Source organism: Fusarium redolens (genome assembly GCF_020744475.1).
Source record: "Fusarium redolens strain MPI-CAGE-AT-0023 chromosome Unknown BKA55scaffold_3, whole genome shotgun sequence".
In the NCBI taxonomy this organism is placed as follows: Eukaryota; Fungi; Ascomycota; class Sordariomycetes; order Hypocreales; family Nectriaceae; genus Fusarium; species Fusarium redolens.
In genome coordinates this window covers 2,467,220-2,480,333 of record NW_025763666.1, presented here as the reverse complement: position 1 = coordinate 2,480,333, position 13,114 = coordinate 2,467,220, and the positions used below count along the sequence as shown (strand labels likewise).

General features: G+C 48.8%; 5 protein-coding genes and 1 non-coding gene across 6 annotated transcripts; 2 read left to right on the top strand and 4 right to left on the bottom strand.

Annotated features, from left to right (window-relative positions):
- Window positions 1-841: 841 nt before the first annotated feature.
- BKA55DRAFT_685916 (uncharacterized protein) lies at window positions 842-1,192 on the top strand (the record flags this gene model as incomplete). Its single annotated transcript, XM_046198866.1, has 2 exons — window positions 842-1,040; window positions 1,095-1,192. The coding sequence occupies 2 exons, from the start codon at window positions 842-844 to the stop codon at window positions 1,190-1,192; spliced, it is 297 nt and encodes a 98-aa protein (XP_046054184.1).
- Window positions 1,193-1,613: 421 nt separating this feature from the next.
- BKA55DRAFT_559025 (uncharacterized protein) lies at window positions 1,614-3,857 on the bottom strand. The gene is made up of 4 exons (XM_046191902.1): window positions 2,882-3,857; window positions 2,750-2,831; window positions 2,018-2,704; window positions 1,614-1,921 (listed from the first exon to the last, which is right to left on the bottom strand). The coding sequence occupies exons 1-4, from the start codon at window positions 3,710-3,712 to the stop codon at window positions 1,875-1,877; spliced, it is 1,647 nt and encodes a 548-aa protein (XP_046054183.1). The 5' UTR covers window positions 3,713-3,857; the 3' UTR covers window positions 1,614-1,874.
- Window positions 3,858-6,073: 2,216 nt separating this feature from the next.
- Window positions 6,074-7,334, bottom strand: BKA55DRAFT_590736 (Deuterolysin metalloprotease family-domain-containing protein; the record flags this gene model as incomplete). Its single annotated transcript, XM_046195136.1, has 2 exons — window positions 6,074-6,906; window positions 7,115-7,334. 2 exons carry the CDS (start codon window positions 7,332-7,334, stop codon window positions 6,074-6,076), a joined length of 1,053 nt encoding a protein of 350 aa, XP_046054182.1.
- Window positions 7,335-9,520: 2,186 nt separating this feature from the next.
- On the bottom strand, window positions 9,521-9,592 carry BKA55DRAFT_t58. The gene has a single exon. It is a non-coding gene; the product is annotated as a tRNA-Arg (tRNA).
- A 382-nt stretch (window positions 9,593-9,974) lies between these two features.
- On the top strand, window positions 9,975-11,072 carry BKA55DRAFT_559014 (uncharacterized protein). Its single transcript, XM_046191901.1, has one exon. It carries the CDS (start codon window positions 10,189-10,191, stop codon window positions 10,783-10,785), a length of 597 nt encoding a protein of 198 aa, XP_046054181.1. The 5' UTR covers window positions 9,975-10,188; the 3' UTR covers window positions 10,786-11,072.
- Window positions 11,073-11,131: 59 nt separating this feature from the next.
- On the bottom strand, window positions 11,132-13,103 carry BKA55DRAFT_559013 (Thiolase, N-terminal domain-containing protein). The gene has a single exon (XM_046191900.1). The coding sequence runs from the start codon at window positions 12,788-12,790 to the stop codon at window positions 11,537-11,539; it is 1,254 nt and encodes a 417-aa protein (XP_046054180.1). The 5' UTR covers window positions 12,791-13,103; the 3' UTR covers window positions 11,132-11,536.
- Window positions 13,104-13,114: the final 11 nt, after the last annotated feature.

The following is a 13,114-nucleotide window of genomic DNA, read 5'->3' as shown; positions in this document are numbered from 1 at the left end:
CGAGATGAAGTGATGTGACTCGTCAATAAAAGTTCAGCCGTGGCCGTACATTCGTTATCAATCTCTGCTCGAAGTAATTAGGTGAGGATTGCTTCTCTTTCTCCTGGAGTGGTGATAGTGAAGCCGTCACTCAGCCCAATTGTGTCTCCGGTGCTGGGTCCACACGGGGTTCGGAAGGGTCCCACAAATGCGGCAGCGAGCACCGGAGGTTAAGTTTAATTGATCAAGGATCACGGAGTACGATACAGTTGAACGGTGCACCGTGACATCCCTATGTATCAAACGACGATAGAGCCTACTGCTGGGAGAAGACAACGGAAAGTCTATCAATCTGGAGCATTCTCGACCTGTGTCAACCTAACCAGCTCCGTCTCAACCTGCGAAACCCCCAAGCCTAGATCGACGATCACAAAATAAGCACTCACTGACGTCTCTTCCCCGAATAATCCTCCACTTAAAAGAGCCAAGCATCAACCATCAAATTAACTAAAAGTGACATCTCTTCAACGGCCATTAGCCCCAATCAATCTCATCACATTATCCTGTTTTGACAAGGCTGACCTGATGTAAAACACTTCTTACCTCATCAAGACGCAATGTTTCACAAACCCTCTCCTAACCTCGTCGCGTGGTTCATACTCCCGGGGTGACGTCACATGCACATCGCGAAATCGAGAGCATGACGACGTCACGACTTGCTCTTTAAATCCAGGAACAAGAAAGTCCAGTAAATAAGTATTAAAAAGGCAGCCAAGAGCTCTCTTTCTACAACACGCTCTTCCCATACACACTCTAACCGAACGTACACTTTGACAGAAACACAACACGATCAACAGACAAAATGGCCATCACAAGTGCTATCAGCGATCTCTTCAGCTCCATCTACGAGCTTCTCGCATCAGTCTTCAGCACCTTCTACTCCGTCATCCACTCCATTCTCTCTGCTGTTCTCGGCTTCGTCCAGGGTCTTTTCAACCTCATTGGCGATGTCGTCTCCGGTCTTGTTGACGTTACCGGTGGCGTGGGCAAGTTTGTAGCCAGTGAGTTCTCTCCTCCATATTCTCATTCATCTTGGTTTACTGACAATGAGATAGGCAACGCTGCTATTCTTGCTATCGGCGCCCTTGGTGCTTTCGCGTACGTGAGGTACACTGCGCAGGGACGAGCTGTTGCGAACAAGAAGGCTCAGTAAATGTCTTCACTTGAAATGTCCTGGGAGGTTTGCTTGGCGTGATGGATATGCACGATACCCTGATGCACGATGGAAAGGACCTGGTTGGTGTTGGGGATACAAAGGAACTTGTCGTTCTTTATTGAGTCCTAGTTTATTCGGTCAAAATTGATGCGTTGCTCCTTCAAACTTCCGTTACCTGACTAAGGTGATTGGTATTATCGGGTTATTAAACTGCGGCTCAACCAATACCTTGCCGGTTCTGCAGATCATGCAATAGCCCTTGTGCTAATCTAGATCACCTCATCCAGTTGCCGTACTAAACCCGTTCACTACCTCTGATGTACACGAGACTTCGGGTCTTGTGACCAAAGATGAACATGAGTTCCCTGAATCACTTCGCAAACGCCACATTTCACGTTACAAAGCACATCTGACAAGGTCATCCAAACGAAATATGGAATTAAAATAAATGTCATAAATTCGTTAATGTTGTAGTGGTTTTCCAATAAATACTCCAATCCCAAACTTGTCTAAATCCTTGAAACACTGTAAATATCCAGAATATACACCTATGTATCCCAATCTCGCGATATATCCTGTGAAAATATTCGGTTGCCCTCATAAAGCCATCAAGGCCGTATCGTTTTCGTTCAATTCATCCGCCTTGGTAGTCGGTAGTCGGTAGTCGGTGACATGTCGTTCAAGTCAGAGTAGCGAGCATGGCCCGCATGAGCTTAGGAGGAGGTCCTGTGCAGCCGAGTCAGCCACACGTTCTCAAAAGATTCGAATAACATAAAAAGGCGCACCTTTAACGGTACTTAGGTACGCTAATGGCCATCCTACCTTTCTTGTCCTTCTCAATACGAGGAGGTTTGCGGTGTTCAACCACCTTCTCCAATCTTTCCTCATGGATAATGAGTTGTCCATCTGGCAAGCGCTCGGCGCGAACGATCTCGCCGCTGGTAGAACGTCCTCGAGGTCGGTGAGCCAGCTCACGTTCCAAAGCTTTGATTTCCTTTCGGATGTCGCGACCGCTGCGGGATCGAGAACGAGATCGGACTACCAGCTCCTCGGCGGGGTGGTGATGATGGTGGTAAGAGTCCCAGCTTGAGGAAGTGGTGGTAGTGGTGAATCGGGATGGCGAAACGTCACGGATAACAGTCTCCTCGGCGTAGTCATAGGGCATTTGCTGAGGAGGCGGTCCTGGCTGGTAGAAACCAGGAGGGGGACCTCCAGGCTGAACCATAGGAGGAGGCTGCATCTGGATCGGTGCTGGGGCCGGGGTCGGCATTGGAACTGGTTGAGGTGGAGGCATTTGCTGAACGGGTGGGGGAGCTGGAATCACAACTGGAGGTGCAGCAACGGGTGGTGCAGCAACGGGTGGTGCCTGAACTGGAGGAGCGGGAGGTGGAGGAGTCTTTGCAGGCGGTGGTTCCGGGGTTGGCTCCTTGAGCTTCTCCTTGGGCGGAGGTGCAGGCAAAGCAGCAGTAGGAGCCTTTGGTTCGCGAGAAGCGGCGATTTCAGCTTCAACTACGGAGTGTTAGTAGCGTATCTTTTTCAAATTGCAGGACTTACCCTTCTTGTAGTCCTCGCTGACTTTGAGCAGCTCATCAATGTTATCCTGGCCAAGAGCCTTTTGCACAATGATTGTGTTGCCCTAAAACACATTAGACACCGAACAGGAATTATGGGCAGTTAATTACAAACCTCTTCAAAGAATGGGTATCCGAGATCAATGAGAGCTCGCTTGGAAACAAGCTTAGCAGGAATGCGAGTCTTGCCCTTCTTGGGATACTCGCTCTTCACTGTCGTACCACCGCTGCTGCTAGAGGAGCGGCTTGAAGATGAAGAATAAGAGCTGCTTCGAACAGAGCGAGTTCGAGTAGAACGAGATTCTCGGCTGCGTCCACGACGGTTACGAGATCGAGTATATTCTCGCTCACGAACACGCTCAGGCATGGATCTGTAGTCATCGTCGCCATAGTAGTCGGGCTCGGCAATCTTGATGTCGTCATAGTACTCGTCGCCGTATTTGCGAGGTGGGGGCAGTCCTCGGCTCTTGGGGAGAGGAATAGGTGTGTAAGGAGGAGCACGGTAGTCATCTCGAGGACGGACATCCTCGCGGCGAGCAGGAGGGGGGTATTCCTCACGGTCCTGGAAGAAGCGTGGTCGGCGGTCAAAAGTGTCAAGAGATGATTGTCGGCGGAGGAAACCTGGTCGACGAGGTGGAGATTCGCGACGAGGATAATCTCGCTCTCGTTCTCTCTCTAAAACATCTGTGCGGCGAGCCCAAGGAGGTGGCACGTCTCGCTCTCTTTCTCGCTGAGGTTGGTAGCGAGGCTCATCGCCGTAGTAGCGGCGGTCACGGACTATGTCTTCTTCCTCGTAGTAACCGCGGCCAGGTCGACGGTCATATCGCTCATCTGAACGGTCGCGGCCTTGTGTGCTGCGTGTATATGAGCGATCGTCATCGAAGCGATCTCTGTTTTGTTCTCCGCGAACTCGCTCAAAGCGATCGCGATCCCAGCGTTCGGCCATTATAACTGTGTGTGGTGTTGTGTGATTGTGGCTGCTTAAGCAGGCCGAAACGTATAGAGGCTAGTCCTCTGGTGTTAGTGGTATAGCTGATCGCCTTGTAGCGAAAGGGTATCAAGTGCAAGTTAGAGGTGCAGAAAACGTTGATGAAGAGAAGGATGGAAGAGAGAAAGAGAAAGAAGAGATGATGTACTGGAGGGTGGGCGGGATACTTGATGAGTCGAGAGGGAGGGAAGAGACCAAGGATTGGTGGTAGGAATATTCAACTGGGATTGGATGACCAAGATGGAGAGGATGGATGATGGAGGGTGTGAGAGGCCGATGACGTTGACAGATTCAAGACCCCGCTTGTCGAGACATTCCAGGGCCGAACTGTCCAAGTGGATCCCCTTCTCTCAGTGGCTTGTGACTCTGTCTAGCGACAATTACAGGGGGCTGAGCGGTGCAATTGCATGAGGGGAGAGCCCTGGAGTTTTACTGTCCAGCTGATGACGACTTGTGATGAGACCGAGTTGAACAGTGAGACAGCACAACAGCTGATATATATCAGACAAACAATCAAGAGTCCTTGAATACCTCGGAGAACCAATGCACGAGATCGGGGAGAAACGTTACGTGCGTAAATGTACACAAAGACAAGCTTACACAAAGAAAAAAAGAACCACCACTGTAACTAACGCCCATTCGCTTCGATAGTGGTTTCGACGCCCAAGCACAAACCAAGTGGGCCGGCATAGCCAAAAGCCGGATTATGGCACATACATGCAGGGACTGGGATTAATTGAGGCTGTGGAAAAATGTTAACAGTCAGATAATTCTCGATAACTGATTGAATCTGTAGAACCATATGAAGTCCCATATACGACAAGGAAACAGAAATATTGGAGATATGTCAAGTCTTGGTATTTTACTTTCAAGGCAAATGATCATCCAACATGGGCCGATCCGAGTGTGCACTTCTAAAAATGGCATCTCCATCAGGTTGACCTACCCTTCTCCATCTTGACGTTAACAGAAGAGAAAGAAGAAACCCACAGGAAACAAAGTTTCTCAAGCCTGCAGGGTCTTCCCCTGAAGTGAACTAAACGATGGAGGGGAGAGCCTCAAAGGGCTTCGTTCCCATTCTCGTCTTTACCGAGACCAACGGCACAATCCGTGTTTCTTTGATCATGGTAGCCCAAGCTCGCCGCTCAGGCTTTGCTGCGTTGCATTTGGGTTCTTGGCCCAGTACCTGAATAGCTCACCGGCAGATGGAAATTACAATGGGTAACTGCAGCATCACGGTCTGTGCAACTTGTGAATCGGAATAGCAAATTCTTAGCGAGCGTTTCTTCGGGAAAATAACAAACTTGTTACGGGGACGTGTCAGCTTGAGAGGTCTGTCCTGGACTGAAGCTGTCGTGCAACCAAGGACCTCAGTCGCGGGGAGATTTTCCTGTACGATGACGTCGAGAAACCAAGACACAAGGCCTTATGCGACCCACACAAGCTATGCAATCTCCGAACCAATCATTTCTTCCAAATTCTAACCAAAAGGTGTTGGGCATTGAAACTCAAGATCTCCCCCAGAAGATCAACCAAGACTCGGCAGGATCCGATTGCATTGGGCAATCACTGCTTGGTACCTGATCAACCTTCTCGACCTGCACGAGATCAAAATTGATCTAGGCTTCTACGGTAGCTGAATGATGGGACCCTTGTACGCCCTAAGAGGGGCCGCTCTTTGTGCCTTGGTCTAAGGGACGGACTGCTAGCTTGTGCCCTGCAGATGCCAGCTCAGCTTCACCGATTTGTTCCACCTTTTCTTTCATCTTGAGTGTTTGGGCTAGTGCTCTTTCATGACCCAGCTCGCTCAGACTTTGTTGACAGACGTCTACGGCTAGTCCTCGGGGTGTCAGGATATTGAGGACTCCAGATCAGGGGTCGAAAAATAGTAGGTAAAGAGCCTACAAGTTTATCACAAGTCTTTTTGTCACCTGGGATGGTTTCCCGCCATACTCTAACTGGCGTCAAGTGTCAACGAGGATATCCTTGGTTCTCCTTTCAGCACGGGTCACCCAGTGGTAACTTGTCAAAGATGGCATCACTTAATCAGCCTATGATCGCGTCAGACTGTTTCGCGTCGTCTTAGCAACTTCAGATATAACGTATAGTGTTTTGTCCCTCAAGCGAGTATCATCAAACGGCCCTTCTTATACAGGCATTTGCATTCAGCGTTAATTCACGTAATCTAGTGGATTGCTCATACAAAATCCGCCTTCAAAACGCCGTCCTTTTTATTGTGTGCCCTACATGATCCAAATTCCACAAACCCTCGAACAAACTCATCGGTTGCACGTATGTGCTACCTGCTTCACTGACCCTCTAACATCCCAGACTAACAGCGTTGGCGAACAGAGCATAAGTATCAGCATGGTTGATGTTCTGCTCAGCAGTCAAGCTCTGGAGGAAGTTATACCCATAACCACCATAGTCAGAAGTTCCCTTGATCTGGTTAAGATGGGTCATCTCGTGCAAGTTGGTGTTACCCTGGTCCTGAGCATGGCAAGTTGAAGTGGTGGCAGGCAGACGCTCAAAGTAAAGGTCGCAGTAGGCCATGTAGTTTCCTCCAGGAACAGTGTAGGCAAGAACACCATTCTGACAAGCGCCGTAAACATCGGTACAGTAGTATCGAGTATCTCCAGCGTTGGTAGATCCACACTCAGCGGCAATCTTGGCAAAGACATCAGCGACAGTTGAGCGAGTCGCAGCGTCAGACTTCTTAAAGTACTCCTCCACCTTCTCAGCAGGACCATTAGACGCAGCCTCCTGAGCAGCAGAAGCCTGTCTAGCACAATTCGACAGAGCAGCTTGAGTGACCTGGAGCTTGTCACCAGAGCAGTCGCTCTGAACCTGAGCGCGCTTCTGGTGGAAAGCGGTGCGGACGGAGAAGGCCTGGGGACCGTCGACTTCGGCGTCGAGACGGTTGGAGTAGAAGGGGACTGAGCCGATCAACTCGGTCGAGTTCTCCTGGGCGAAGGATAGGGCGCCGGATGAGAGGACGCTGAACTTGCCGCCGGCGGAAAGATCGTGGAACTCGGCGATGTCGAACTCGACTTCGTAGGAGTTGCCCGAGGGGATGCTCTGGAAGGCGGTGTCATCGAGCTGGGTGGTGTCGAGGGCGATTCGAACACCATCAAAAGGGACAGTCTTCTTCTCTGTGGAGTGTTATTAAAAGTGAACAGCTTTTGGGGATAATGGCTGAGCGAGGGCAGTGTCGAGGATGTACCAGAGAATATTTCCCTGTTATTCTGCCGAGTGAGCTGAGTTTCATCCATGATAGAAATCGACTCTCATCGCCCGAGCAGTATACATATCCTAACCACCCGACATTTCACTCATGCCTCACATCCAAAGAAGTCTTACCAGCAGAAAAAACCTGAGCCCTCTCAACAGGAGCCGTATCAAGGAATGTTCCAACCTTGAGCAGCTTCAAGTTGCTCTTCCCATTATTGGTAATAACCGCCTTAACCTTTGAGTTCCCCTGCATCTTCAGCTCAACGTTCAAGGGAGTAGGAGCGCGCTTGTCCACCAGGGGCGCAGCGATAGCCATAGAGGCGAGAGCAAGACCAGCAAGCAGCTTCATTTTGAACGATAGACCAGATCGAACGAATGTGATTTAAAAGAGTGAATAGAATGAAAAGAACGAATGAATGGAAGGAATGACTGTTGTGAAGAGGATGAAGACATGCTGAAGGAGTCGAGGTATAGTGAATACTTATACGAAGATCGAGTTGATACCCTGCAACTCGTCTGAACATGGGAGCAGGGGACTTGCGACGATATTGATCCGTCTTGGTGTGGACCGATTCAGGGTTTCGTTTCGGACATGTCAATATGTTTGACACAAGCCATTTCCGCTCTCTAATCTTGGCGATTCTCGAATCGATTATCCGATCCAAATCCAGTCTCACCATACCCTCCTCTCCCTCCCTGCCTACAGTATCATTACATTTTCGCTATTTGAGTTTATCTTCCGATTTACACAATTAACTTTCCAATTGACTCTGTCCGATGTAACAAAATCGAAGATCTTCCAAAATTAAAAAAGGATCAAAGTCAGGTCCGGGCGTCATGCTCTTTCGAAACACACCATGTAGCATCGTCAGCTAGGATATGGACGCCCCACAATAGGATCGGTTAGGGCTATAAGAGATCGTCGTAAATCAAGGTTAAAGATGTTCTGCGAGATTGGAAGGGTTGATTGTGAATATATTACAACAAGGTGACTCCCCGTTCAACTTGAGACGACTTTGGGCCGTTGAGGAAGGAGATTGTGGCTTGTTGTTTGACGGGCCGTTTCTATAGCGTGATGATTTGAGATTATTGGATAGAGGTATTGTTTACGGATTTGAGTAAAAAGACAGGGCATTATGGTGTATCAGATTGCTGACGGCATGTGATTTTGAGATGGTAATAATTGTTTCGATGAGCAGCTATGGTCAGCCAACGACGAAGTGGACGAAACAATGATCTTTTGGTAAACTGATAGGTCTGACTGAAAATCTCGAGGCGTCTTGGCTTTCCACTATGCTGCATGTCTTCCAACGTCTGAACATGCCCCTCCACACTACCACTTAAGCTTATACACCAACCTCCGATCATTTCCATTCTCATATTTGACTAAGTTTACAAGGATGATAGATTCATCTCCCGTCTAATAGACCCATGAGCTCTCAGAAATAACGTACAAAGATCGGCACGGAGCATTGACTTGAGAACTTTTAATGCAGGTGCCAAATCTAAGTCAAACAAGCTTGCTTGGACCAGTTTGAGAACATGACTTGCGCACTATCGCCGGAGGGTTCTATTGGTAAGATGTTCTAATAGTTTGAAGGATGATGGGGTCTTGCATGTGAGTCTTGTTTGTTTGGCTTGCCGCGTTTGACGAGATATTTTAAGGTTGGGGCCAGTTCAAGGCCTGAGTTTGTGGCATCAAGACTAACAAGAATGAGACATGTGACAACTCACTGGAAGGGAGAACTCGGTCTACGCTGGGTTTTTGCAAAGGTACGGCATTGATCTATTGGATAAGCTCTCAAAACTGTCCATGGGACACAACAAGGGAACGTTTGCATCGTTGGAGGCGATACTGAGAAGATACAGCACGAGTGATATGAAGCATTACGCAGTTCAAGCTATTTTTAGGCTTTTATTCTTCAACATGGCGATCCTTTCGCGGACACACATCCATATCAGACTTGTTTGCTGGGGAGACACGGTGAGGATATGCCATCCACTTATGTCACGGCGACTTCAGTAAGGCATTATGATCACAAACTTATCGGGTTGCTTTGTCTTCCTCAGGATGTTCAAGACAGTATAGCTATCAGGGGATTAGTAGCGACACGTGTTGCAAGCTCATGGCGTCCGTGGTTGGGTGAGTTTGCAGATTGTCAATGAGAAGCCATTCTTCATCATTCGGGCTCCTAACTGCTGTGGCGAACCCCATTGCGACATCTTTATTGAGAGTTTCCACCGAAGAAAAGGATTCTTTGTTAGATGTTTCCATATAGTGAGTTCTAGATGCGCTGGTTGATCCGTTAGCGGCCGCATTCAAACATGAAAATGTCTCCGTTTACCCGGGACCAGTCCGGGTATCAGGTCTATCGTAGATGTTAGCAGAGCCGCAACGAGTTACAACAGTCAAAACTCAAAGTCAACGCATTCATCAATATTGAAGAATTACTTTCAGCCAGCAAGTGATACAATCCAGTCAATTGACTTGCTAGCAAAAAGATAGAGTGGAAGAGGCAGAATTAACAAAAAGAATGATCACGCTGGGGATCGAACCCAGAATCTTCTGATTCGTAGTCAGACGCCTTGCCATTGGGCCACGCGACCGTTTCTTGTTATTGAATTGAGCTTCGAAAATGTGGTTTACGGATTCTGTCAACAAACTTTTGTTAGACACGGAGGATTGTGGACTTCATCGTCTCGGTACGCCGCCCACAATCCGCGCCAAGCGACAAGAGCTAGCATAAGATGGTCAAGGACAGGAATCTGCTAAATAAAGTCTCCATAGCGGCGTTCAATAGCTCAAGTAGACCCTGGACTAAAACAGGCAATAACAGTATTTCGGCCTTTGCGCCACCTTTATAAGGGAGGATAGCGGCACAGTCACAAAGAATGCAATGCACGTGAGATATTTGAGCCCCTGGATCTTGCGTTAGTAGACAGTCGCGTACCTTTTAGCTCAACGTAAGGTTAATTATTATCTTAAGTTATTTTAATGGGACGTACTCCAAATTCAGCTCAGCTCCTGTCCGCCGTCTGCACGTTCATTTCATTCTCTTGGATCAAATCTTCATTCATCCTCACTCTCCTTTATGCCATTATCTACGTGATACAGGGACTGAAACAATCCCTTGTTCCTTTGACGTCAACTCACTCATTTCATTTCATTTTTTCTTGCGGGTTCAGTTCAAAAACCTCATGCCATGGCCATCTTCGCCTCTTCAGCTGTACGCCTACTCATCGGCCTAACAATCGCACTCAGCTTCATCGCCTTCTTCACACCAACCGGCTACGTACCAGACGTCGCATTATCATTCAGGATGCCAGCTGCACTTAAAAAAATCGACGTTTCCATCTCTCAAATGGAGAAAGATCCTGTTCTTCTCCGCGCAACTGTCACCAACAACAATGATGAGCCAGTCACTATTCTCAGCTACGGCTCACCCCTGGATCCGTTGGGCATTTCTCTTGGCATTCTTCACGTCACGCCAAAGGGCGACAGCAAACCACTTGAAATCATGCAGATTGAAGCTTCACGACTTTGGCCGCCTGCTGATGATGCTTTGATTGAGATTCAACCTGGCCGAACGGCTATTTGGGAATTTACCCTCCAGGAACCTGTTGTTCCTATGGACAGGGTGTTTGAGGGCGCGACGGTGCAGCTCAAGGGGACGTGGAATGCTGTGTGGACAAAGGAGAAGAAGGATGTTGACTATACATCTTTTGAGACGGGCACACCAGCAAACGAGACTCTAACAGGGCCATTCAAGTCAAATGTTATTGACATTGAGGTCGCCTAGGCATGAATTGTATTATTATTATGGCGTTTGGGGTATGATTAATTGGTTCACTTGTCTCTACGTTAGATGACTAGAGTGATTGATGGGTTAATTGGAAGGGAAAGCAAGGGGTGAAAATATTTTTTATTAGAATACATATAATCCAATCCAACAAGCAGGCATTCTTTGTCTCTCCCTGAAATCCATGCAGTCAGCCTTTCGAGGCAAGCCACGTTCATACCCTGTAACAGACCAGCGACCAGCCAAGCCCAGGCATGGACAAGTGTCTGAGATGACAGAAAACTACACAACGCCGGTTGTTCGGTCTAACATCAATAGATGGTTAGTCTGGTCAAAGATTGATAACGTTGGTATGACTAGCTCAATAACCGGCGTTCCGGAAACCCCCTTTTACAAATAAGCGTCATCATCACTACCCTGAAGTTCGAGAAGTCATGACGAGTATTGGCTCCGATGAAGAAATACTGGCACTTGTGTGTTATACCCGTGAAGTGACAATACATGACTGTGTAGAATGTCCCTATTCTCACTAGTTTGGCAATGAAGGGCTGTTAAATTGCCGGTAAGGCTATATCCTGGAGACTATCTTAATCTTTTTGACAGCAATGTCTACTTTGGTACAATTCTTTTTCTTCTTTCAGGACACAATCGACATTCCCGTTCTCAGTATCAAGTGAAGTATAAACCAATGTTCCATTTTATTTGCTCCCCAATCTACTTTTTAAACCTTACTTTCCCCGGATATCAATCTCTACTCCCGAACAAACAACCCAGCCATACCCATACCCGTTCCAACACACATACTCACAACACCAACCTCACCACCATCCCTCTTAAGTCCATGCAAAAGCGTACTCGTCATTCTAGCACCCGTAGCTCCAAGAGGATGTCCAAGCGCAATAGCTCCTCCATCAGGGTTAACCTTCTCCTTCGCCCACGCATCCTCAAGTCCCAACTCCCTCACACAGTGCAGCGCTTGGCTCGCAAACGCCTCGTTGATCTCCCACCGTGACACATCCTCCGTCTGAAGACCGACTTGGTTGAGAAGCTTGGGGATGGCGAGGGCGGGACCGATACCCATCTCATCGGGATCGCAACCAACTGTAACGGCTGAGACGAACTTTCCGATGATGCGGTCTTGGAGACCGAGGGCGGTGGCTGTGCTTCGGCGCATGAGAAGTGTAGCGGCAGCACCGTCGGAAACTTGACTCGAGTTTCCAGCTGTTGAAGCACCATCTGGCTTGAACGCAGGCTTGAGCTTCGCCAGCGCCTCAATGGAAACGCCCTCACGAATACCATCATCAGCAGTGACGGTAATGTGCTGCTCCTCGCCAATCTTGTTACCCTGCTTATCAACCTCCTGGAATCTCGTCTCAACGGGTACAATCTCCTCCGCAAAGCGCCCCTCCTTTCTCGCACGTGCAGCACGACGGTGAGACTCAACAGCCATAGCGTCCTGGTCCGCTCTCGAAACACCATATCGCTCCGCAACATTCTCAGACGTCAAACCCATAGGCATAATACAGTCTTGAGCATGACGATTAGGCGAGCTCTTCAGCTCCGGCCACACATCCACAGGAATAGCTCTGCTTCCGTAATTCCTCGTCATGCTCTCCATACCAGCCGCGATACCCGTATCAATCATGCCCGTCTGGATCTGCGCCGACACAGCAGCGATGGCCTGCAGCGAACTAGAGCACGCGCGGTTCACGGTGTACAAGCTAGTGGTGTTCTTGAAACCGACGTGGTTGAGAGCCATGCGCGCCGCCTTTGAGCCGCCTAGCTCGGAGAGCACCACGCCGACTGCTACATCGTCGACGGGGGCTTCAGGATGTGCTTTGAGAGTGGCTTTGAGGACGCTGGCGAGGAGTTCCTCGGGGTATGCGTCTTTGAGCTGGCCGCGGTAGGAGCGGCAGATGGGAGTGCGGACGGCGGAGAGGATTACGGTGTCGGAAGGGGATTTGGCGAGGACGCCTTGAAGGCCTTTGTGAAGACGGACCGACATTGTAGCTATATGAGAGGATATGGGGTATATGAGAGATTACGGGGTTAGAGGGAAGGCCAATTGATAAGATGAAGGAGAAAAGAAAAGATCAGAGGTTCATGATGAGAAGTGAGAGAAGTGTTTATGAACCGGGTAAGTAAATATCCCAAGCTCCATTACCCTCCACCCCCGCCGAAAGCCGGAACACTCCCGTCCCGTGGCCATGAGCCGAAAGTGGATCCTCGACACGGCTTCAAACATCGGGTAATGTTGTCGCTTGTCGCTTACCTGTCGGAGTTCGGGTAAGATCCCTACAGAGTGGCGTTGATGGCTGTGCAACACTCA

Bases quoted from the DNA above. Each gene is read 5' to 3' on its own strand.
- BKA55DRAFT_559025 (XM_046191902.1), bottom strand. From the start codon at position 3,712: ATGGCCGAACGCTGGGATCGCGATCGCTTTGAGCGAGTTCGCGGAGAA. The intron at 2,832-2,881 runs GTTTGTAATTAA...AATGTGTTTTAG, and splicing joins GATACCCATTCTTTGAAGAG to GGCAACACAATCATTGTGCA. The intron at 1,922-2,017 runs GTAGGATGGCCA...TCGGCTGCACAG, and splicing joins TATTGAGAAGGACAAGAAAG to GACCTCCTCCTAAGCTCATG.
- BKA55DRAFT_559014 (XM_046191901.1), top strand. From the start codon at position 10,189: ATGGCCATCTTCGCCTCTTCAGCTGTACGCCTACTCATCGGCCTAACA.
- BKA55DRAFT_559013 (XM_046191900.1), bottom strand. From the start codon at position 12,790: ATGTCGGTCCGTCTTCACAAAGGCCTTCAAGGCGTCCTCGCCAAATCC.